At 45.3% G+C, this 25,517-nt stretch overlaps 1 protein-coding gene across 1 annotated transcript in view; it reads left to right on the plus strand.

Moving 5' to 3' along the window:
• Positions 1–9,661: 9,661 nt before the first annotated feature.
• The window catches only part of tfap2c (transcription factor AP-2 gamma (activating enhancer binding protein 2 gamma)), a 95,535-nt gene continuing 79,679 nt past the window's right edge, over positions 9,662–25,517 (plus strand). Inside the window, exons 1-3 of the mRNA XM_038802917.1 lie at positions 9,662–10,021; positions 12,087–12,524; positions 14,090–14,141. Of these exons, the coding sequence (XP_038658845.1) occupies positions 9,974–10,021; positions 12,087–12,524; positions 14,090–14,141 (538 nt within the window). The 5' untranslated portion in view covers positions 9,662–9,973. The remainder of the gene's footprint in view (positions 10,022–12,086; positions 12,525–14,089; positions 14,142–25,517) is intronic.

Genomic DNA, 25,517 nt, shown 5'->3' on the forward strand with positions numbered 1-25,517 from the left:
GGAGTCGGGGGCTTGTAACACCTTTCACCAAATTTACAGCCAGCACCTTTCCAGTTAGTCTCAGCATGGTTCACTCGGGCAGAAGCTGGGACGGCGGAGGCCCCTTCAAGGCGAAACTTGCAAAGGAAGAAACTCTCAGTGCAAGCAATTAACAGATATGTTGTGGGAACTAATTCTGTGCCGATGGAACGGTGATATGTAACTTTGTAGAGACGGTGAGATTATACCCTGTATACAGATTAATTGCTGTGTGGACTGGCTTTCACAGAATTGTCCGGTCAGTTTCACCGACAGAACGTTGGGCTGTTCATTTAGCAGATTTGAGAATCGTACCAGGCAAAGCCAGACATAAGTGATGGATCGGTGTAAGGCGAACTGTTGAATTTAATTTAACTCACTTGCTGTGTTTGACAGAAGCCCAGTGATCGCGGGCCACTTCTGAAACCTCCACAGTTAGAAAAGTCCTTACATTTGTGAGAGGGATCCTGATCATTGCCTTACTGTTGTTCCATGTCAGTGCTGGCTGGGCTGTCGTGAAGTAAATCTTAGGGACATATAGAAAAAGGACAATTTAGTTCCTATGTTATAATGTTACCGCACTGCCCCCCACAACCAGCCTCCAACCACACAGCACCTGGGTGTGGGAGACACGGGGAAACACATTTCAGGATCATTCCGGGGATTAAAAAGTCCCAAAGCCATTAGACACTAATGTGTTGAGTCACCTTTGCCTTGAGACTGAAAGTGGGGGTGACCATTCCGTTTGTTTAAATCCCTTTGGGGCAATGCTTTTGCCAGGAGGGTAAAGGCTTCACACTGAACACGGTGTGACTGGCCAGGGTGTAATGGTTACAAAGGTCGAGCCTGCAATGAAGACAGTCTGGGCTGTACTGTAATTCAACAAACACCCAAATGTCTAACTCCACCTTGAACTATCTCAACTGGAGGTCATCTCAGTTACAGGCCGGGTTTTAACTGTGCCACTGGGTTCGTTCCCAAGTATTGAGGAGTTCAAGTGAGTTACTTTTGGGGGGGGGGGGGGGGGGGGGGAGTGGAGTTTCTGATATCTCCAGTGTGTCCTGAAATAGATATATATTTAAAAAGGAGGCGGAATAACTCCAGCAAGACTTCATGGTCATCAGCGACTCGAAATGGCATTTGGAAAGAGCGGGGAACAATCCTTTAAACAGGGCTCCAAACACCGATCAACAGTCGATAAAATGAATCGTTGCCGTGTTCGGGGCCGTTCACTGCAGATCCTGGCAATGTGATTTTTATTCAGCGCCTCCCATCCTTTGTGAAGGAGTCAGACATCTCATAAATAATGCAATGATTCTAGAGAATGTCAGCAAGAACGGCCGTTGAGAAGTTTCGGGAACCGTGTTTCTTAATAATAATCTTGCCGCACGCTGTCAGGTTTAATCCCCTCACCTCGTTATATTCGGGACATAATCAGGGTTCACCTTTCAGATACACACACGGTTGATGATTTTACAAGGTGCTTGTTAAGGGGACCCCTTCTGAGTCTTTATATTTGTGTTTTGTGACCCGAATTCATTCTTTGAATAAGTGGAAAGAGATTTAAAGAGGAACTTTTTGGAGGGAATGGATATTCGCCAGAAGAATGATAAACAAATTGGCAAAGTTACGAGGAAAGAGCAGGGATGTGGAACTAATTGAATAGTTTCCCAACGCGCCCTCACAGGCACGCTGGGCCGAATGGCCTTCAGTGCTGTATGGCTTCATGAATAATAATAATCTTTATTATTATCACTCGTAGGCTTGTATATCTTGTCTTGTGTTGCCCTATTATGTATTTTCTTGAATTTTGTTTAATTCCCTTTTCTTCCATGTACTGAATGATCTGTTGAGCTGCTTGCAGAAAAATACTTTTCACTGTACCTCGGTACACGTGACAATAAACAAATCCAATCCATTAACACTGCAATTAAGTTACTGTGAACATATGGATAGATGCACTGCCACGTAAGAATATCGCACCCAGTGTTCAATGATCTGTATTGGACGTCTCCACCAACCTTGGTTCCGTAACTCTAAATCTATCCTCGGCCTCTGCAGCATTTTGGGGAGAGTGAGCCAGGGTTCTGCTGTGTGGGAAACTGCTTCCTGACTGCTCCCGTGAAACTATTCCACTCTCCCCACCAGAGGAAAGTATTTATCTCCCTATCAACATATTTAATAAACACCTCAACGAATTGTCTGTACACGGGAGAGAGAGAGGAATGTCTGGTGTATCAAAATACTGAGATCTCGGTGTAGAACCACTCGTGTGTAGAGCACGGTGCGATTTAACAGAGCTATATAATACAGTAGAGTCTTAGCATGTTCAGTAATGTCAAATCTAACAATATACCATAGCACAGTGCGAGAAAATAAATACCACGTCCAATACAGCATAATAAAATAATTTCCGTGTTAAATAGTATACCAGAATATACCTCTACAATATAAACTTACACAATGTTTCATAGTACGCAGCTAATTATACAGCAAATCTTGTCTATGTAATCCGTCCTCACAATTTAAGCCTTTTAGCCCTGGTGTCATTGTTATGAAAATCTATCCCCTCTTAGAATAATATATCCTTCGTGAGGTGTCGCCTCCAGGTGAGTTTATTCCAGCTGCAACTTACTTTTTAATGTTCCAATCCTTTTGAGAGAAATTCCATTCGCCCTTTTAATGACAGCTGTATCTGTCCACTACCTGTTAATGATTCCAACCCTACGAAGGTGGATGTAGATGCACACAGACACACACACACACACACACATGCAGGCAAGCCCGTACGAGTGCAGCAAGCACTTGGATATGTAAAACTGAGAAGTCCAGAGCGTAGGCCACCAACCACGAAATGTAAGAGAACTGAAGACCTGAAATGACTCCGTGACTCCCACCCTCTGCCCCCAGCCTTCCTTTGAGAAATAGGTTGAACGAAATCCTGGCAACGCCACTGTATCACCAGGAAACAAGCTCCTCTGCGTTGACCTGTTAACATCCACTCTTCTGGGAATCCCGAAACGGTCCTCCCACAGAGACGGTTGGAGTTCAGGAACTGGGGTTAATTGGGATGTCACAGTGATATTCCTTGTGAAGTAGTGGAGACAGGAATTTTAGCCACTGGAAGTACACCGTTTCCAAGAGGTTTCGAGACTTATCAAAAGGGTGGATTCCAGCCCTTGAAAAACCCTCTAAGTAGCTGTGAAACTGTTCTGCATTTCAAATGGTATTCCCCAGCAGGGACAATGCCGCGAGTTAACACCTCGCTTTATTGTCGACCCCACCAGAAATGGTAATGAAGACTATTGTCGAAGAAGGTGAGTTGCTGGCAAAGGGAGAGAGCTGAATTTCCACCTCCATAGCACCAGCCAGTCACTTCTGGAGTTTCTACAGAACGTGTCTCCGCCGCTGGGCTGCCCTTTCAATGTTAAACCGCAGCAATGTTTTCTTTCCCGAGTTCCTGAACACATTGACCGCTCTTGGTGACGAAGCCCCAGCGATGTGGTGTATCCAGATACAATCCCCGTGTTGTGAAAGCACAACAGTTATTTTGCCTCGTCAAGCACCTTATTCATGTGCATGGAGAGAGAATGGTCAGTATTAATACCTGCAGAGGTATATCTGGTGTATCAGCACAGTGAGATCTCGGTGTAAGACCACTCAGGTATAGAGCACGATGTGGAGATGCCGGCGTTGGACTGGGGTGAGCACAAATAAGACGTCTTACAAAACCAGGTTAAAACCCAACAGGTTTGTTTCAAATCACTAGCTTTCGGAGCACTGCTTCTTCCTCAGGTGAATGTGCCAGGGTTACCCGAGGAAGGAGCAGTGCTCCGAAAGCTAGTGATTCAAAACAAACCTGTTGGACTTTAACCTGGTGTTGTAAGACGTCTTACTGTATAGAGCACGGTGCAATTTAAATACAACAGAGCCACATAATACAGAATAACGTTTAGCAATATACCGTAGCACCGTATGATATACTATTCATAGAATCCCTTCAATGCAGAAGGAGGCCGTTTGGCCCATCAGATCTGCACTGCCCCTTTGAAAAAGCACCCTACCTAGACCCACTCTCCCATCCTATAATGAAATCTAACATTCAGTACAGCGCAATAGAACTGGAGTCCTCCTCAGGCCCACATCTCTTGTATCAGCACATTGACAACTGTTTTGGTGCCGCTTCATGTTCCCCGACCCGGAAAAAATGCTCAATTTTGCTCCCAATTTCCACCCCTCTATCACCTTCACATGGTCAATCTCCAATACCTTCTTTCCCTTCCTTCACCACTCTATCTCCATTTCTGGGGATAGATTATCCACTAGTATCCATTACAAACATACTGATTCCCACAGCTACCTCAATCAACAACAGCTCATCACACCCCACATCCAGTAAGGACTCCATCCCATTCTCTCAGTTCTTTCATCTCCATCGCACCTGTTCCAATGATGCCACTTTCCAAAATGGTGCTGCTGACATGTCTTCATTCTTCCTTAATCGTGGTTTCACACCCACTGTGGTCTACAGGGCTCTCAACTGTGTCTGCCCTACCTCCCACACCTCTTTCCTCCCTCCCAGAAACAAGAGAGCATCCCCATTGTCCTCACCTCTCACCCCACCAGCGTCCACGTTCAAAGAATCATCCTTCGTCATTTCCGCCAACTCCAGCATGATGCCACCACCAAACACATCTTCACCTCACTCCAATGTCAGCATTCTGCAGGGACCATTCCCTCTGGAATACCCTGGTCCACTTCTCCATCACCCCCAACACATCACCCTCTTCCCACGGTACCTTCCCATGCAAATGCAGAAGGTGCAATGACTGTCCCTTTACCTCCTCCCTGTCCATCATCCAAAGGCCTGAACATTTTTGTCAGGTGAGGCAGCACTTTCTTCAATCTGGTTATTGCATTTGCTGCTCCCAATGTGGTCTACTCTACATTGGAGACCTTTAGTCCATCCGCAAGTAGGACCCAGACCTTCCTCTTGCATGTAATTTCAACTCATGTCCTGCCCTCACGACCACATATCCATCCTTCGCCTGCTGCAATGTTCCAGTGAAGCCCAACGCAAGCTGGAGGAACAGCACCTCATCTTCCGATTAGACATTTTATAGCCTTCCAGACTTAACATTAAGTATCACAACTTCAGACTGTGATATAATGTGGAGATGCCTGCATTGGACTAGGGTGAGCACAGTAAGAAGTCTTACAACACCAGGTTAAAGTCCAACAGGTTTGTTTCAAATCACTAGCTTTCGGAGCACTGCTTTATATTTATCAATTTATTTTAATTTCTTCCATCAATCCGTTTTTCCCTCACCATTGTCCGCCCTCCCCCACCCCACCCCACTTGAACCACCCTGGGACCTGTTTCAGGTTCTCCTCTCTTACCATTGCTCTGCCATTAAAGCATTCTGATCTCTTAATGTGCTACTATCTTAGCCTTGATCACCACTATTTGCAATCCCTTCATCTTTTTGTCTACCTATCGCTGGCCCCCTATCCAGCCTCGCTGCTCCACGTCACCTCCCCACCCCAAACAGCATAAATCTGATCCTATTTCCAGTTTTCACTGGCTTTGACAATGAATCACCCAGACTCAAAACATTAGTTCCACAGGTACTGTCAGACCTGCTGAGGTTGTCCAGCATTTTCTGTTTGTGTTTCAGAGCCATTTTAATATTTCTTAATATAGTAGGATATCTACAATTTAGACTTACAAAATATGCTTGACAAATCACAATTGTTGAGTAAAGCACAGCAAAATATTCTCTCACAACTTAGTCATAAAATAAAAGTGAATGTTAGAAATCTGAAATAAAATCAGGAAGCGCTGGGAAGCTCAGACTGTCTGTCAGACTTTATGGAGAGAGAGCCAGAGTTCCCAACAAAAATCACAGATGGCTCGAATCATTAACACTATTCCTCTCTTCACAGATGCTGCCAGACGCGCTGAGCTTTTCCAGCATTTTCTTATTTTATTAGTCATTTCGTATTTGGTAATACGATCTAACAATACTATATGTATGAGTGTATATATAAGTTGAATTTTTGAAGAATTACAATGCACCAACTGGCAGATATTTGAACTGTAAAAAGAAAGATGCTGGGGTGGCAAGCTGATGTAGTGGTGATCACTCCTGCCTCACGGCGCCAAGGACCTGGGTTTGATCCAAGCCCTGGGTCACTGTCTGTGTGGAGTTTGCACATTCTTCCCCTGTCTGTGGGTCTCACCTCCACAACACAAAAAGAGGCGTAGGGTAGGTGGATTGGCCACGTTAAATTGCTCCTTAATTGGAAAAAAACTGAAGCGGGTACACTAAATTTATTTTTTTTGAAAATAAAGATGCAGAGCAGTATTAGAACAGGAATTATGCCAGCTGGCATGGGAATTATATAAATTTGTAAGGGAATTATGGCATCTTGTATATGAATTATACCTGGAATTATACCAGTTTGTATATGAATTACACCAGGAATCATACCAGGAATTATGCTAGTTTGTACATGAATTATACCAGTTTGTGTCACAATTGTAACAGGAATTATATCAGCTTGTATGAGAATTATACCAGAAATTGTACCAGTTTGTACATGAATTATACCAGTTTGTATATGAATTATACCAGCTTGTGTAGGCACTTTACCAGGAATCATATCAGTTTGTATGAGAATTATACCAGTTTGTATATGAATTATATCAGGTATTATACGACTTTGTATGTGAATTATGCCAGGAATCATACCAGAATTATGCCAGGTTGTATAGGAATTATACCAGTTTGTGTAAGAATTATACCAGAAATTTTATACGCTTGTATGCAAATTATACCAGTTTGTATATGAATTAAAGCAGGAATCGACCAATTTGTAAATGAATTCTACCAGGAATTATACCAGTTTGTGCAGAAGTTATACCAGGAATTCTCCCAGTTTGTATATGAATTATGCCTGGAATTATACCAGTTTGTATATGAATCATACCAGGAATTATACCAGTTTGCGTATGAATTATGTCAGGAATTATACCAATTTGTAAATGAATTATATTAGCTTGTGTAGAAATTATACCAGGAATTATATCAGTTTAATGAGAATTATACCAGTTTGTATATGAATTATGCCAGGAATTATTCAGTTTGTATATGAATTATACCAGGAGTTATTCAGTTTGTATAGGAATTGTATCAGCTTGTGTATAAATTCTACCAGAAATGATCTCAGATTGTACAAGAATCATACCAGTTTGTACATGAATTATAGTAGGAGTTATACCAGTTTGTACATGAATTATACCATAAATTAGACCAGTTTGTGATTAAATTATACCAGGAGTTATACCGTTTGTATATGAATTATACCAGGAGTTATACCAGTTTATAAATGAATTATACCAGGAATTATACAGTTTGTATATTAATTATACCAGGAGTTATACCAGTTTGTTTATGAATTATACCACCTTGTGCAGGAATTATATCATCTTGCATGAGAATTATACCAGTTTGTATATGAATTATATCAGGAATTATACCAGGTTGCATATTAATTATACCAGGAATTATACTCGTTTGTGTGAGAATTATACCATTTTGTATAGGAATTATACCTGGAATTATATCATCTTGTATGGGAATTATACCAGTTTGTATATGAATTATAACAGGAATTATATCAGCCTGTATGGGAATAATACCAGGAATTATGCCAGTTTGCATATGAATTGTACCAGGACTTGTACCAGTTGTGCATCAATTATACCAGTTTTTATGTGAATTATACCAGAAATTATAACAGTTGTGTAAGGATTATACCAGTTTGTATATGAATTTAGGTTTATTTGCTCAATGGATTGAAGGGTGTAACGCAACGTGTGTTTCTTACCAGAACAGAGGAGGGTTAAGAGGGATGTAATCAAGGTTTGAAAAATTGACGAGTTACATAACCCATTGATAGTTGCTGAATGGGACCGAGGGTTGTGACTGAGCAAATGAAGAGAGAGTATAGAAAATGAGTTTCCACACAGCCGTCTGTTTCGACACGCAGTCATTCACAGGCAAGCGTTTACAATCGAATTTAAAATTACTTGGAAGACGATTTGGAAATGAAGGCTAAAAAGAGAAAGAGGGTGGGAAACGGGAGGCATTCCCAGTTGGAGAGTTGGCACAGGCAGTGGCTAATGGAGCCAAGTATCAGCTGCCAGTCACTGCTGTGTATCGATGATAATGACTATGATTAAATAGCATTGGAGATCAGCAAAAACAAAAGCAGTCGCGATCCAGGGGTGTTAACACATTTGTTCCTGAGAGCATATAATAAACTGCTCACTGAGAATCTTTCAACAATTCTGAAAAAACGACTGTAAACCTATCATTAAAAATCAGTGCAGTGAATCCAAACCTGTTTGAGAGAGGAACAGATCGAATTCTTACAGAGAAACTGCATTACTGAGGGAGCAATCGGCAAGGCTTTTAATATGTCTGGTAAACTGTTCAGGCTAACAGTTGATAGCAGGTCCAGACTCCGAACTGACCCTGTGGTCTGTTAGTCCTCGTTCCTTACTTTAAGGAGCGGGAAGCCAGAGCGAGAGAGGGAGACTGGGGAATTCCTGTTCGAGCGAGACAGGGTCTTGAGAAAGACACAAACAACAGAGATAAACCCCCAATGATCAGAAACTGGGGAGTATGTATCAAACCACTCACACTCCTGAAATGGGCAAAGCTAGCAGCACAAGAGAGAGGGAGAGAGACTGCAGTCTGTGGTCAATCCTATTGCTGGAGGAGCGGGGTTGTAATCTGATTCCTACCTGGGGCCCATTCCAATTTCTATCCTCAGTTGCGAGGGGAATCTCCCGCCTTCTGTTCCCTCCCCTTTTAAGGAAACCCCGAAGAAACACTGAGAAGCCGCTGTGAATCTTTCGCAGTATGTGGCCGACCCTCTGGATAAAGAGTGGAACTCGGGAAAAGCTCTCTCTGGTATCTCACCGCCTCCCCTGATAGTTTCAGGCAGCGATTCTGCAGTTCTCTTTTTTAAATATGAATGTCACGCTTACTTTATTGTGAGTGGATTCTTCCCAGTTTATCCAGTGGCGCGAATACATTGCACCCAAATCGACACACACCAACTGTTCCTCAAACCGCGAGGAGGTCAGAGCCGCCGACCGCTGACAAGATCCTCCTGTGAACGTGTCGAGTTTTTGACACAAAAGGGGGAGAAAAAATACTAATGAAGAACTCGAACTCGCATCAGCGAGGAATAGCGTGATGGCTGCAATCCTGAAGGAAAAACAGAAATTGCTGGACAATCTGGGACAGCATCTGCGGAGAGAGAGATAATCTGGGTGACTTGTTTGTCAATCGAGGAATAGTACCTGGGTTTCGAGGTGGAGGTTTGTGACTGCGAGGGTGAAGCAGGGAGCTGGGGGTCCCGCTCTCTCCAGCCAGCCTGGGAGAATGCTGGCTGAGGCTGACTTGGGTCTGATGGTTCTCCCGCCAGAGGGGTGTAATGAGGGAGATATGCCACTGATTCAGAATGATGCTTGTGTTGAGTGGCACGGGGCTGGACTGGGGGGGGGGGGGGGGGGAGTTCAGGAGAATTGAGACAGCGCCTCCTGACTGCCACACTGAATCATCTGCCCCAGGCCCCTCCTTCAAAACTGATAGGCTCACCTCCTCACCCTGCGAGGCTCGTGATTGGTCAAAGCTTCGATTGCCAGGGCCAGCGTTCGTGTGACGTCAGACAGCGAGGCCCCTTCCCTCCAGTGGGCGGGGCTTCCTCCCTTGGGGAGCTCCATCCTCATTGGCAGCAACAGAGCCGAGCAACATTGCCCCATTCCGGGGAGCCCAGAGACAGGAGGAGGTTGTCACATCATTGGACACTTGTGCTCCGCTTGGATTGTGAGACTCGCCGGGCTCGACTGGAGTCGGCTTCACCGCGGGGGCACAAGATGTTGTGGAAATTAGCCGACAATGTGAAATATGAAGAGGATTGCGAGGTGAGAATGTGTTTCGAACTGGTGAGACCCCGGCATTGGGGGGTCAATGCTTTTAACTTGAGGAGATCTGAAATTGTTCCTCCCTATTTCCCAATGTAGCAAATGGGCTTCTGAGTTAACAATGTTTGAAATGTGTTCGAGAGGTTGTGTCTGGTTAAACCCCCAGTTAAATAACTACCCTCATTTTTCTACTCATCCTCCTCTTTCTCATTCATCCCCTCCCGTTCACTCCAAGTCCCTGAACTTTACCTTTGAGGGTCACACCTTTTTAATGTGACATCCGGAGCACACTATTCTTTAGTTACAACTTTTCTTCCAACAGACTGCGCGATTTCAACTCAATGCTTGAAGATTGTTTTTATTCTCTTCATTTAAGGAGATATCTACCAAATTGGTATTTTTAAATGAAGTTTTCGACGCTGTTTGCCGGCCGCTCGGTCACATTAGTAAAACAGCCTCGAGGTTAGGGAGTTACAGAAAGCAGCCCGGTGACAGGGGTTGCGAGTTGAGAATCCCGTTTAACTGGTTCCTCACTTCAGGACAGATCAGAGAAAAGTGAGAGCTCGAGTGATTCCGGGAACGCGGGGCAGTGTAGCAGGCAAGGGGAGGTGTCCAGCCACCGACAACCCCCTCCTTCCAGTGATTCCGGGAACGCGGGGCAGTGTAGCAGGCAAGGGGAGGTGTTCAGCCACCGACAACCCCCTCCTTTCAGGGACTCCTGACCGCCCCCTCCCCTCTCCAGCTCACTTCTTTCCTCCCGTCCAACCTTCATGTGTTAGCTTGAGGAGAGAGAGGCCGGAGGTGCTTCCTGGCCGAATTCTCACGTTAATTTGGAGAACAGACCCCGGACAGTGTTGCTTACAGCTTGATTTCGCCTTCTGTCCGGGTTCATGTCTATTTCGAACAGAGAGCGGTTAGTAGTGAGCTTACCAGCTTTAATCCCTCTTTTAACTGTCAGTGTAAACACGTATGAATGTGAATTTCTAAACCCCGGCGTGTCCCATCGTGCCCAGCCTCTTTCTCAACATTCCCGCAGCAATCTGACCGATGGGCTCCTCTTTACAAAGTATTCACTGTCTTGCTAACTCTCATTATCCCCTCGAAACCACATTCATTCGCTCTGCGGAAAGGGACCACGGGTTACCACCTAGTTTGAGTCCCAGCCCCTGTTTGTGCTCAGTGTTGGAATAGAGAGTCGCTCTCTTAGTGATCTACATGAGATCTAGATGGAGGAATGTGAACAGAATCTTTCAGCAGCTACCGCAATGTGGCTCCTACACGGGAGAGAAAATTACACCTCAGATGTTTCATTATTGTTGGTGGATTTAATATTTGGTTTGAAAGTTGCTGTCTGGCGGTGTTATTCTGGTACAAACCGAGTATAAAAATATACAAGAAATAAAGAATTCTCTCACTCCTGATCCAGACTTGTGTGGAAGTGACCATTGAGAAACAGATTCGATTGAAATTCATTTCGGGCTAATACACTCTCAGCCCTGGGATTTCTTTCCCAGGGAAGTATTGGGGAGGCAATGATAGACTTGCAGTATTATTATTGGAAGACTTGCAGTATTATTATTTTTTTAAATCCATTCGCGAGCTGCCAGGAGATATATGAAAACATGAAGTTATCTGACAGAGTGCCTGGAAGGGATTGGTTTCCTCTGGCGGGTTGGAGTTCGCGCCCACAGAAGTTGGGTGTTTTGTTTGTTCAGAAGAAGGAAATGAAGATTGGGATTTGTCAGAATCCGCTCCACATCACAATATTGAACCCCCCTTTACCCAGGACTCCCACTCTTATATTTCAGTACAATCAATTTGCTCAGGGACCATGAGGAATTAAAGTGAGAATATTCACGTTTTCAAATTAAAACAAAGACAAGAGGAATGTCGTGAACAAAATAGTCCTGGCTGAACTGAGATTGTTTTATTTCCAGATAAAGTTGTCGCTTGTTTTATTTATTGGAGTCGGAATGATGTGATGATAACAAAACATTGTCTGTTTAACATCTTCACAATGCAGATCCTCACTAACCAGAGTGAAAATCTTTCCATTTCTCCCCAGGACCGACACGATGGTAGCAGCAATGGGACTCCGAGACTGCCCCAGCTGGGGGCGGTTACCCAGCACCTGTATTCGGCGGCACCTCCTCTGTCTCACACCCCGAGCTCCGACTTCCAGCCGCCCTACTTCCCCCCTCCGTATCAGCCCCTCGCCTACACCCAGTCCTCGGACCATTACTCCCACTTGGGCGACCCTTACTCCCTCAATGTCCTCCACCAGCACCACCACCAGCAGCAGCACTCAGGCTGGCAGACTCGCCAGAACCAGGGGGTCGGCCTGTCTCAGCAGCAGCGAAGCGGCCTGGCGGCTCAGCTCTCAACCCTGGAGCCCAGGAGGGAAATCCGGCGCCCAGAGATCCTCATCCCCGGCACTCACCACATGGAAACTGCCTTGGCAGAAAACCTGAACATGCACGATGTGGTGCACGCAATGGAGGAGGTACAGTTATTCCCAATACTCTTCATCCTTTTGATAAATACTTGACTAACGACCTTTTTTAAAATAAGTATGCGAAAAGAGCAACTGAATAATGGATTTCTAATTACTCCCAACATAAATCACTGCAAATTAACTTCTAATGATTTAATTTTGCACTGCCTGAATTTACGCAAGTATTGTGAAGAGCCGGGGATTTCAGGCTGGGACTGTAGACTGACAGGGAGGAAGGATTCGCCATGACCCAGTCCCGTTTTAAATGTTGGATGCGAATAATAATGTTGCATCTTTATAAAACCTGAAATGCATTATTACAACTGACCATTATTGCAATTATTATTACAATTACATTATTGCAATTGACCAGTTATAGAACGGCTCAGGTGTCACGGGGGGCAGATTTAACAGTGCCAAACCCTCCAAACTGCTTGCCTCCTCTTTACAGGACCTGATGTGCTTCTGTCCTGTATCCTGTCAAGCCAACCCAGAGTCCAGATAGTTAACAGAGCCCTTGGACAAGTAGATAGCAAGCGGTGCTTAAAAAGTATATTCTTTTAAACTGGGCAATTTCTGTCGATCAAATCCTAGAAAGGCATTGAAAGGTTGATGTTTATTAATCGACTGTACACAACAACAGTCCGGCCCTTATTCTCCGGAGAGCTCGACCAGTTATTGTTCACACTTGTGAAACGAGTGACTTCAAACATCTCAGAGATTTCTCAGGAGCTGAATCTGTGTTTAAACCATTGCAGATCTCTGCTAATGATGTTTCAGCTTTTAAAATTATAATTCCCAGAATGAGGAGGGGTTTTTTTTCGGTGGTGCGGGGGGGGGTTTAAGTTGTTGGGTGCTTCCTGACGATGTGCCGGGGAATCGGCAAAAGGCAGCGGAGGCCGATGAGCCAGTTGTGAACAAAGAGCTTCTTCCGAGAAAGTGTGTGGGGGGGGGGGGGGGGGGGGCGGCGAGAGGTCCCGACACATTCCCTCAAATATCTCAAACACACAATTAGGAACTTTGGGACGACACCGGGAAATGAATCCCGCTCAGTGTGAATGACAAACAGACCAGCCCGGGAGAGAATGATTCATTCACTTAAACAGTAACTATTATTTTAAACAGATACATTTATAGAAATTAATTCAAATCATTAGCTCTAAACGGCCCCTTTCATTTCCGTACCAGCCTCATATTAAACAAAATCCCACATGAGTATTTAAGGGATACTTTCGTTTCCCTAAAGGATTTAAATATTAGTTTGGATATATTTATCACGTCGAGTTAATAGTTTAATTTTTCTATGTTAAAAATCATCTTTCTCACCTTCATTCTGATAGTTTTGAAGTTTTTGTTTTCAAATTCGGCAGTGTTTTCAATTGGTTTATGCTCAGATAGCCAGCACAGGTACGAGGTGCCGAATGGCCTCCCGTGTGTGCAGACTGTCATGTCCCCTTCGGCCCGCGCCCTGGGTCTAGTGGAGCCAGCGGTTTGCAGGAGAATTGGACAAGTTTTGTCTTGTCAGATAGATGTGGAGTCAGTCACTAAAATCCGGGTTTCGTCTTTTCTTGCAGCACGCCCAGGAGCCCAGTCTGCTCATTCAGGACCACGGAGTTATAAAGAAAGGTAAGAAGGATCAGCCTGTGCTCAATTCATTGCAAACACCCGCCTCACCCCCAGGACACCGAGTGCCTCTGGAACCCCCTCCCCCGTTCTCGAACAGCGGGTGTTAATGAGAAACTCCCGTTTGGATTTGAGTTTAACCCTGGCTGCCCTTTCCAACAAGTTGTGTCTCCAATCTAGCTGGGGGATTCCGGGACAGACGATCAGAGTGTCCTCTCTCTACCCTTCAGACTGACAGCGAATCAATCAGGGAAGTGGCTGCTTCACACAGACTCCTGTCCAGTATGTTCGGCAAATCCTGCTCATTTCACCAAACCACACGATAGTTTCAGGAGCGCTGCTGTCCCAATATCTGTTCAACTCGATATCCTGCCCAACTGCCAGCTCCAACCGAGCCCCCAACATTCAACAGCCGCACTGAAGGAGGGGAGAGAGAGAAAGGCAGAGGAGCAGGAATCCATGATCAAATCCAGTTCCAGCGTGACTGCCTCCCCCCACATCCCACATTTTTCATTGTTATTGGTGGAAAAGATTATCTCTTGGCTTTTAACTGATTTGTCTGCCGAGATGTCAGAGTTGCGGTTACTCCGGGAAGGGTGAAAGCAGATGGGCCGAAAGGCCTTACTCACATTTAACTAATGGCTTAGACTCTGGGTAGGGGAGGTGATGGTTCTGGAGTCTGGGTTGGGGAAGTGATGGTTCTGGACTCTGGGTTGGGGAGGTGATGGTTCTGGACTCTGGGTTGGGGAGGTGATGATTCTGGACACTGGGTTGGGGGAGGTGATGGTTCTGGAGTCTGTGTTGGGGAAGTGATGGTTCTGGACTCTGGGTTGGGGAGGTGATGGTTCTGGAGTCTGGGTTGGGGAAGTGATGGTTCTGGACTCTGGGTTGGGGGAGGTGATGGTTCTGGAGTCTGGGTTGGGGAAGTGATGGTTCTGGACTCTGGGTTGGGGAGGTGATGGTTCTGGAGTCTGGGTTGGGGAAGTGATGGTTCTGGACTCTGGGTTGGGGAGGTGATGGTTCTGGAGTCTGGGTTGGGGAAGTGATGGTTCTGGACTCTGGGTTTTGGGAGCTGATGGTTCTGGACTCTGGGTTGGGGAGGTGATGGTTCTGGACTCTGGGTTGGGGAGGTGATGGTTCGGGACTGTGGGTTTTGGGAGCTCATGGTTCTGGACTCTGGGTTGGGGAGGTAATGGTTCTGGACACTGGGTTGGGGAGGTGATGGTTTTGGACTCTGGGTTGGGAGGTGATGGTTCTGGAATCTGGGTTGGGGAGGTGATGGTTCTGGACTCTGGGTTGGGGAGGTGATGGTTCTGGACTCTGTGTTGGGGAGGTGATGGTTCTGGACTCTGGGTTGGGTAGGTGATGGTTCTGGACTCTGGGTTGGGGAGATGATGGTTCTGGACTCTGGGTTGGGAGGTGATGGTTCTGGACTCTCGGTTTGGGAGATGATGGGTCTGGACTCTGGGTTGGGAGGTGATGGGTCTGGACTCTCGGTTTGGGAGATGATGGGTCTGGACTCTGGGTTGGGAGGTGATGGTTCTGGACTCTGGGTTGGGGAGGTGATGGTTCTGGAATCTGGGTTGGGGAGGTGATGGTTCTGGACTCTGGGTTGGGGAGGTGATGGTTCTGGAGTCTGGGTTGGGAGGTGATGGTTCTGGACTCTCGGTTTGGGAGATGATGGGTCTGGACTCTGGGTTGGGGAGGTGATGGGTCTGGACCCTGGGTTGGGGAGATGATGGGTCTGGACCCTGGGTTGGGGAGATGATGGGTATGGACTCTGGGTTGGGGAGGTGATGGGTCTGGACCCTGGGTTGGGGAGGTGATGGGTCTGGACTCTGGGTTGGGGAGGTGATGGGTCTGGACCCTGGGTTGGGGAGATGATGGGTCTCGACCCTGGGTTGGGGAGATGATGGGTCTGGACCCTGGGTTGGGGAGGTATGTTTGGCCTGTTAGATGCTGCTTGAACGCTAAATTTATAATTTGTTTGTGAAATGTAACTGTATCTATGCGTAACTAACTGTGCAATTTTAGTATGAACTGTGGTTCCTCCTCCACCTTCACACTCACATTAAGGATGAAACAGGTTGCTAACTCTCCAGGATGGCCCTGATATCTCCAGAACTGAGGAGATTAATGTCCAGGGCCCGATAGCAAGTAAAACACAAGAGGGAAAAATGAGGGGGGGGGGGGGGGATTAAAGGCTTTTTTAAAGTTAAATAAATCGCAATGAAGTTAGGAGACCCTAGGATTGTTCACTGTCAATCAGGTCTATTCACGCTCCTATTTGTTGTTGATCAAGGTGATGGGTGTGGACACTGATCAATGACGGGAGAGTGGGGCAGGTAGGTGAAAGTGATGAAATCGCCAGGAATATGTTCAAGGAGAGATGCAACTTGTCCTTTGCCACTGACTTACCAGAGGGGCAGGAATGCAGGCCTGTCTCTGAGATTCTGTCTGTGCTGAATTGGTTCTCTGGTTCATGTCGAAATTCTGCGGACTGAATAAATCGTTCGCTTTAATTCTCGTGGACTTTTGAACAATGCCCGAAGAATCATTGGTAGTTAGGGGTGGGAATGTGTTGAACTCGGCCTGTGGCCAAGGTCAGAGTTTAAAACCAGATTCATTGATACTCCAGTTTAATGAGAACGGGAGCAAGATTCATATTGACACGGACTCCAGTGACTGCCTTCCATTCTGAAGTGGCTCTCTCCTCTCCAGGCTCTGGGTTCACAGCTCCTACATGACACACCTCAGTCTCAGCTCTCTAATCTGGCTGTGTGCTCTGAATGAAAAATCGCTGGGATTTTATTCAGACTGAGCTGCGATCATTTGCTTGGTCTTTGCAGTCAGATACCACCTCAGCTCCTATTTTGTCGGGATCTATGTGCTACAGCTTTGCAGCATCTTCCAGATAGAGAACAGGAGAGGTATTGTCTGGGATGGCTTCCCTCTGCACCTTTACTGACAACGGGACTCTGCCATTTATGTAATGTTTAAGTTGCATTTCAGTTTTAATTTTGAATTGAAGGCGCGATTGATCCCAGAACTCTGCACTTTGGAGGGTTCTCCCACCATTCAGTGAGTCCCACGAGCAGGTGGACTTTGGGTGTGATGCCTTACCCAGTTGAGCAGCCAGCATGAATGGGTTAAAAATTTGGTGAGGAAGCCAGTTTTCAGCTGTGGGAGTAGGGCTATATCCGTCTCTGGCCTGGAAGGGGTGGGGGAATGGATGAAGAAAATTGAATGTGTGGAGAGAGTCCGCCTATTGTTCCCCATCCTCTATAATCAGATTGCCCATGGTTATCTCAAATAGCAGTTTTAATCCATTTTTAATAGTTGTGCGGAAGGTAATTATTTACATTCCAAAAAACTTCAGTAATGTCTTCACACTGCATCGTCTAAAATCATTATTCTGATGTGGGTGACATGATCAAGGCTGACATTTATTGTAAACACAGTGACCTTTGGGAAAGTGATGGTAAGATGCCCTCTTGAACCACGATAGCCCCTGCAGTCTCTCATTCCCAATGATGTCAATCTCTCTCGAACCCTTTGCAGGCATCTTGCCATACACTCTTACTGATAATACAAGCAGTAATACCATGCCGCCAAGCATGGGGAATACGCAGAGATCTTAAACTAATGACCCTTCAAGGGTGACGCATTCGCAGTGGTTAGCACTGCTGCCTCACAGCTCAAGGAACCCGTGTTCAATTCTGGACTCGGGTGACTGCGTGCAGTTTGTACTTTCTCCCCGTGTCTGCATGGGTTTCCTCTGGGTGCTCCGGTTTCCACCCACATTCCAAAGATGTGCAGGTAGTTGGATTGGCTATTCTTAATTGCCCCTTAGTGGGCTTAAGTAAAATGCTCTTTCTATGAGCCGGTGCAGACTTGATGGGCTGAGTAGCCTCCTTCTGCACTGTGAAGTGTATGAAAGTTGGGTAGGGTTACGGGGATAGGGTGGGGGAGTGGGCTTGGGTAGGGTGTTCTGTCGAAGGGTTGGTGCAGACTCGAAGGGCCAAGTGGCCTCCTTCTGCACTGTAGGGATTCTAGTACTAGTTGGCGTGTAGTGATTTGTATAATGTTGCTGGTTGTATACTTCCTATTCCTTGTGTTTATTGTCGGGTTGGCTTGATCACACTTGAACACTGCAATTGGAGACTGGAAGCTATAATTTGGGTTTCACTCGGATCTCCCTTTGCATACACTGTCCCTCAGTTATATTCAGCCAATGTAGACAGCAATCAATGGCCTGCAGTGTTTAAACTTTTCACCTAACTGCAGGTAATGGAAACTCCCAAGTGTTTTTACATACCTGGTTGCAGATTGCATTGCATCCTCCAGGTCATCACTCTGATCTCCAGATTAACATCACAAAACTATTGTTGGATTGTGGAGTGGTTAACAGGTCAACACACCCAAGAGCAGGGCCATAGGTATCCTTTTGTTTTTCTGGGTTATGTAGGTGTGGACCATGGAGCCCCCAGGACCGCTAATAATCAATTTCTGCTCCAATTGGCTTTTACATTTCTCAAGTTGTTCCATTGAGGATTTATCCAGAAATGAGCATTAAAAATAGCCCTTTTTAAATCCGAATTTTGCAACAAGATAGGCTAGTGAATTCAAAATCCTTGCACCAACTGCCTACCCTTAAGAGAATGCCCAGCTTCATCAGGAATCAGGGCTGTAGGTTGAAAACTCCAGTACATGAAATTATATGTATGTGTAAAAGAGTGCGTGTGCGACAGAGTGGATGTGTGAAAGTATGTGTGTATGAGAGTGTGTGTGAGACTGGGTGTGTAAAAAACTGTGAGAGAGTGTGCGCATAAGTCGGAGTGGATGTCTGAGAGAGAGTGTGGGTTTGAGAAAGTGTGTGTGTGAGAGAGAGTGTGTGTGAGACAGTTTGTGTGAGAGAGAGTATGCGCGTGTTTGCAGCTATGAGCTTGTTAATGCATGTGGCTGATTAAAAACAGTACCGGCAAAATCCATTAAAAGGACAGGAAACCTTGCAATTAAATAACATTTTGCAGAAACATCCCAAAAATATTTCACGTCCAGTGAACAACACTTTGAGTGCAGGTGATTGCATTTTACATCCAGCAATGAGGTGAAAGACAGGTTAATCAGTTTTGGGTGCTGTTAATTATAGGAGGAATGTTGGCTGGGACACTGGGAGAATTCCTTGCCCTAAGATCATTAATATCAATTTTCCTGAACTCAATTTGTCTGGTAGATTTAATGAGGGCGTCACGTGGCGCAGTGGTTAGCACTGGGATGACGTCGCTGAGAACCCGGGTTCGAATCCTGGCCCTGTGTCACTGTCCGTGTCGAGTTTGCACATTTTCCCTGTGTCTGCGTGGGTTTCACCCTCACAACCCAAAAGATGTGCAGGTTAGGTGGATTGGCCACGTTAAATTGCCCCTTAATTGGAAAACAAAAATGATTGCGTACTCTAAATTTATAAAAAACTTTTGAAAATGATGTGAATTTTAGGGGCTGCCTCAGGAATGGCAACATTCCAGGGACGGTGCAGTGGTTAGCACTGCTGCCACTGAGGACCCAGGTTCGATCCCGGCCCCGGGTCACAGTCTATGTGGAGTTTGCACATTCTTGCCATGTCTGCTTGGGTCTCACCCCAAGAACCTATAAAGGAACAATTTAGCGTGTCAATCCACCTACCATGCACATCTTTGGGTTGTGGGGGTGAGACCCACGTAGATAGGGAGAGAATGTGCAAACTCCAGACGGACAGTCACCCAGGTCCTTGACGCCATGAGGCAGCAGTGCTAACTGCTGCACCACTGTGCGATCAGAACAGCCATGTTTGATGAATTTAATCACAGCTTTTGGGGAGATAACCGGGAATGTTGATGAGGATACTGCATTTGATGTGGTCTATGTGGACTTCAGCAAGGCTTTTGATAAGGTCCCTCATTACAGATTAGTCAGGAAAGTAAGAGGCCATGGGATCCAAGTCAGAGTGGCACATTAGATCCAACATTCACTGAGAGGCAGGAAGCAGAGTGTGATGGTAGAGGGATGTTTCTGTGACTGGAAGTCTGTTTCCGATGGGGTTCTGCAGGGTCGGTGCAGAGCCCTTGCTAATTGTAGTGCACACTAATGATTTGGACTTAAATGTAGGGGGTCTGATAATGAACAGGAGCAGAACAGTGGCAAATGGCATTTAACCCTGAAAAGTGTGAGGTGATACATTTTGGGAGGACTAACAAGTCAAGAGAATACCAAATGAATGGTAGGTTGCTAGGAAGTACAAAGGCTCACAATATGCCTTGTTATCCAAGGTTCCCGAAACTTGCCATACTTATCCTTCTTTCTCACAGGAACATGCTGGTCCTGAACTCCTACCAACTGATATATGAAAGCCTCCCAGATGCCAGATGTTGATTTACCCTCAAGCATCTGCCCAACTTAGGTTCTTCAGTTCTGGCCAAATATTGTTATAATTAGCCTTCCGCCAATATAGCACCTTCACCCAAGACATCTTTCTCCAACAGTACCTTAAACCTTAGTGAATTATGGTCAATGCTCCCGAAAAGCTCCCCTACTGAAACTTCAGCCACCTGGCCAAGCTCATTACCTAATACAAGATCCAGCACGTCCCCTTCCCTTGTTGGACTATCTACATTTTGTTTCAAGAAGCCTTCCTGGATGTTCCTGACAAACTGCCCCATCCAAGCTCCAAGCACTAAGTGAGTCCCAGTCAATATAGGGGAAGTTAAAATCCCCCACTACAACAATCCTTTGCTTTTACACCTTTCCAAAATATGCCTACATCTGCTCCTTTATCTCCCACTGGCCTATAGTGAACTCCTAACATTGTGACTGGACCCTTCCTATTCCTGACCATGTTGCCTCGTTGTATGAGCCCTCTGAGGTGTCCTCCCACAGTACAGCTATGATATTCTCCTTAATCAGTCGTGCAACTCCACCACGCCTTTTACATCCACTTGTATCCCACCTGAAACATCTAAATCCTGGAACGTTTAGCTGCCAATCCAATTCCTCCCTCGAACAAGTCTCTGTAATGGCAACATCATATATCCAAGTACTAATCCAAGCTTTAAGTTCCCATGCCTCACCTGTTATACATCGCATATTGAAACAAATGCACTTCAGACCACCTGTCCCGCTGTGTTTTGCAATGTCAGCTCTTCCTCTGAGCCTTACTGGCTCTATTATCTAGTTCACCCACACTCAGTTATTTCACCTTCTGGCCTATTGTACTGAAGATCAGAGGGATCTTGGATAACTCTGAAGGTGGCAGGGCAGTTAGACAAGGTGGCTAAGAAGGCATATGGGATACCTACTTTTATTAGCCGAGGCATAAAATACAAGAGCAGGGAGGCCGTGCTGGAACTGTACAAAATGCTTGTTAGGCCACAACTGGAGTACTCCATGCAGTTTGTGTTGCCACACTATAGGAAGGGTATGATTGCACCGGAAAGGGTGCAGAAGATATTTATCAGGATGCTGCATGGGCAGGGGCGATCTGAGCTATCACGAAAGATAGCTTGGGGCTGTTTTCCTTGGAGCAGCGAAGGTTGAGAGAGGACCTGACAGAAGTGTATAAGATTATGAGGGGCATAACAGGCAGCACGGTTGCACAGTGGTTAGCACTGTCGCTTCACAGATCCAGGGTCCCAGGTTCGATTCCCGGCTTAGGTCACTGTCTGTGTGGAGTCTGCACATTCTCCCTGTGTCTGCATAGGTTTCCTCCCACAAGTCCCGAAAGGTGAATTGGACATTCTGAATTCTCCCTCTGTACCTGAGCAGGGACTAGGGGCTTTTCACAGTCACTTCATTGCAGAGTTAATATAAGTCCACTTGTGACAATAAAGATTATTATTATAAACAGGCGGATCGTAAGGCACTTTTTCCATCAGTAAAGGGGCCAATAATCAGAGGGCATTGATTTACAGTCAGCTAAGAAGCTCAGAGGAAAGTTGAGGAGAGACCTTTTCACCAGAAGGTAGTGGAAGTCTGCCTGAAAAGGTGATTGTATCAGAAACTCTCATACCATTTAAGAAGCATTTAAATAGTCACTTGCGCTGCCGTATCCTTCAGGGCTATGGGCCAAGCGCTGGAAACTGGGATCAGTGTAGTCAGATAATTGTTGACTGGTACGGAAATGATGGGCTGAATGGCCTCCCATGCTGAAAATGTTTAAGATGGTAGTGAGTGCCTTCTTGAACTACTGCAGCCAATGTGCTGTAGGTAAACCCAAAGTGCTGTTACGAAGGGGGTTCCAGGATTTTGACACAGCGACAGTGAAGGAATGGTGACACATTTCAAGCCAGGGTGGTGAGTAACTTGGAGGGGAACCTGGAGGTGGTGGTGTTCCCAGGCATCTACAGCTCCTGTCCTTCTAGATGGCAGATGTCATGGGTTTGGAAGGTGTTGCCTAAGGAACCTTAGTGAGTTTCTGTATTGCATCTTGTAGATCAGCGTTTTTCAAACTTTTTTGTGGGACCCACTTTTGCCAACTGTCTAACCTTCGAGACCAATGTCGGTTGACTTTCGCAGACCAGGCCAACCAACCTTCCTGGCCAACCATTATTTCTTCCCTTTAATGCAACAGGTGAGCCTGCTTGATCCTCACAATCTCACTTTCTTTGTCATTCAATATTACACTTCTACGAAGGGCTTCAACTGACGATTTGTGAAAAAAATTAAGAGGGTTGTCCACAAATTCGTCATGCTTTTGAAGTTTTGAGGGTTTTAAACTTTCATTTACCAGTACCTCCCTGCATTAAACACACATGGGCTTCGCATCCCGATTTACATTGGCACAATTTAGAAAGCTACACCTCAATAAAATATTTGTAGATTGCTTTGCACCCAACTTCGGTTTTTCTTTATTGGGTGTTCACCAGAAGCCCCCGAGCTCTGCATACAGGTCACACCAGCGCTGCTTTCTCCTTCCCTGGATTCTCCAGTACAGCTCTCTCCAGCAGATCCAGTTGTGAGATCCTGGCCTGTTTGTGCCTCTGTCTCTCTCTTCCTTCTTCCAAAATGACCCATCTTCAGTTCTTCACACAGTCCTGTTGCTTGCTTGCTGGCAGCTACAAATGGAGGAATCTCTCCTTCATGATTTTGCGTCCAAGTCACAGACGTACAGACGGGGTCAGTGTACGTGTCTCGGTCGTGACTTCCTCTTTGCCACCGCTTCTGGTGGAAGACTCCATCGTTATGGGTCCATTCTTATTCCTATATACATAAAACATTTTGCTGATGAAACTGACTGGGTGACGCATTAGCAGATTAAAAAATTAAAACAGAAAGCTATTAGTCAGTGCGATTTGTCTGATTTGCCCCTGTGAAGTGCTTTTGTATGTTTTTAAAAAGCGTAAGTTGTTATTTTTCAGCCAATACAACAACTATTAGGGGCTGGTTTAGGTCACCAGGCTAAATCGCTGGCTTTTAAAGCAGGCCAGCAGCACGGTTCAATTCCTGTACCAGCCTCCCCAGACAGGCGCCGGAATCTGGCGACTAGGGGCTTTTCACAGTAACTTCATTGAAACCTACTCGTGACAATAAGCAATTTTCATTTAATTTTCATATTTGAGTGTTACTCTCACGTTTCGGTTTCTGAAGCTAATTAAATACTAGTAAGATATTTGGTAAGAGTTATTTTTTTTGGAAACCATTTAAGTAAAGCGAACACACCTGAATTTGTGAGCCAATACATGCTATTGAAAACTTGTCTTTGGAAATATCCCGATGTTGGAATTCAACCTCTGATCTAATCTGCTCATTGTCATGTAATATTCTACGTTCAACGAGGTTATTGTGTAAACTTCACACCCTCTTGTCACCCAATTGAGTGTTATTGGAACTGTGAAAGTGATTAGAGCTCTCAAACAATGGAAAAGACTATTTTTTCCCTCCATACCTCGGTGTCTATGTCCAGGTTGTGTGTCGACTGTTTTAATTCCAATCTATTGCTCCATTTCACTCCTCTATTGCTGTCAACCATGACACTCTTGCTCACTGGAATTTTTAGCCTGAACTTTGTCACTGTGCTATATATTATGTCATCTTTCAGTGTCCAAACCTACTCCATTCACCATATTTTTGGCCAATACCATCACTTCCCTTTCCCCACCCGTTCCAGAAAGCAAACACCATGGGTTGAAACCCTGGGATGTAAAATGGGTGTCTGCGGAATGACATATTCTAGGACTGCGTTATTCACTGACCGACTGAGAGAGTGCTATACTGTAACTTTCACCAACGTTCAGCGTGTAGATTTCTCCCATTAATGTTTATGGGATCTTGCTGAATGCAAATTGGCTGTTGCATTTTTAAAAATTCAAATAGTTGATTTCACTTGTGCAGTACTTCATCGACTGTAATGCAGTTTGGGACTTATGAGGTCATGATAGGTGCTGTGTCAATGCAAGTCCTTCGCTCTTTTCCGCATTCATTCCTTTGGTGGCTGGTTCTTACTTTGCCCCTTTGTCCAGCCAAAACTGGGTGGTTGAATGGCCTGTTGCAATGTGTATGTATCTGTGTGTAGCCATTTAGAACAGCAACTTTGTAAGAAGTGATAAAAGGCTGTTAAATGGTTGAAAGTATTGTACTGCTTGTGTTATAATAATCTTTATTCTCACAAGTAGGTTTACATTAACCCTGCAATTACTGTCAAAAGCCCCTAGTCGCCACATTCCGGCACCTGTTTGGGTACACGGAAGTGTTATACACACTGATGATAGATGGGTTTGGGTGAAGTCAAATGCCACTAAAATATCGAGGAGTGGTTGTAGTTGTATATTACATTATCATGTCCTTTGTGTGCCCTAGACTAGAGCACTTTTCAACCCAAAGAGTTACTTGTGAAGTGCAGCAAGTGTTTTTTTAGGGGAGACAAATGTGGTAACCAATTTTAGCACAGCAATGTCCCCAAAACAATGGGATATGGCCAGATGATGATTTTTTTCAAGTGTTGATTGCAGATAAATTGTTGGCCAGGACGAGCAGTAATGTTTGTACGGCAGGGGTTTGGCAGAAGGAACCTAATTGAGATATCTGGCATTAAAAAAATTGTCCTTGATCAATTAATAAAATTAAAAGGTTTTCATTACTGGTCGTTGATACTTTGGGCGTGATTCAGTGAAAAAGTTTCTAAGTGCGGTAACCAGCGGGAACTGTGCAAGCTTCCCAGCGCTCGGCCCGGCGAGACTGCACCGTAATCCAACATTAATTGGTCCAATTAAGGAGGCTCCACGGGCTTCATGCTGCAAATCATGGCAAATCAAAACTATGGTATATAGTGTTAATTGTTTGGAAGGATTTTCCGGGACTGTGCTCGCCAGCCCCCTGCTAACAAGGTAGAGCAATACTTGCTCAGCCAAA

The sequence above is a fragment of the Scyliorhinus canicula genome, chromosome 7 (assembly GCF_902713615.1).
Source record: "Scyliorhinus canicula chromosome 7, sScyCan1.1, whole genome shotgun sequence".
In the NCBI taxonomy this organism is placed as follows: domain Eukaryota; kingdom Metazoa; phylum Chordata; class Chondrichthyes; order Carcharhiniformes; family Scyliorhinidae; genus Scyliorhinus; species Scyliorhinus canicula.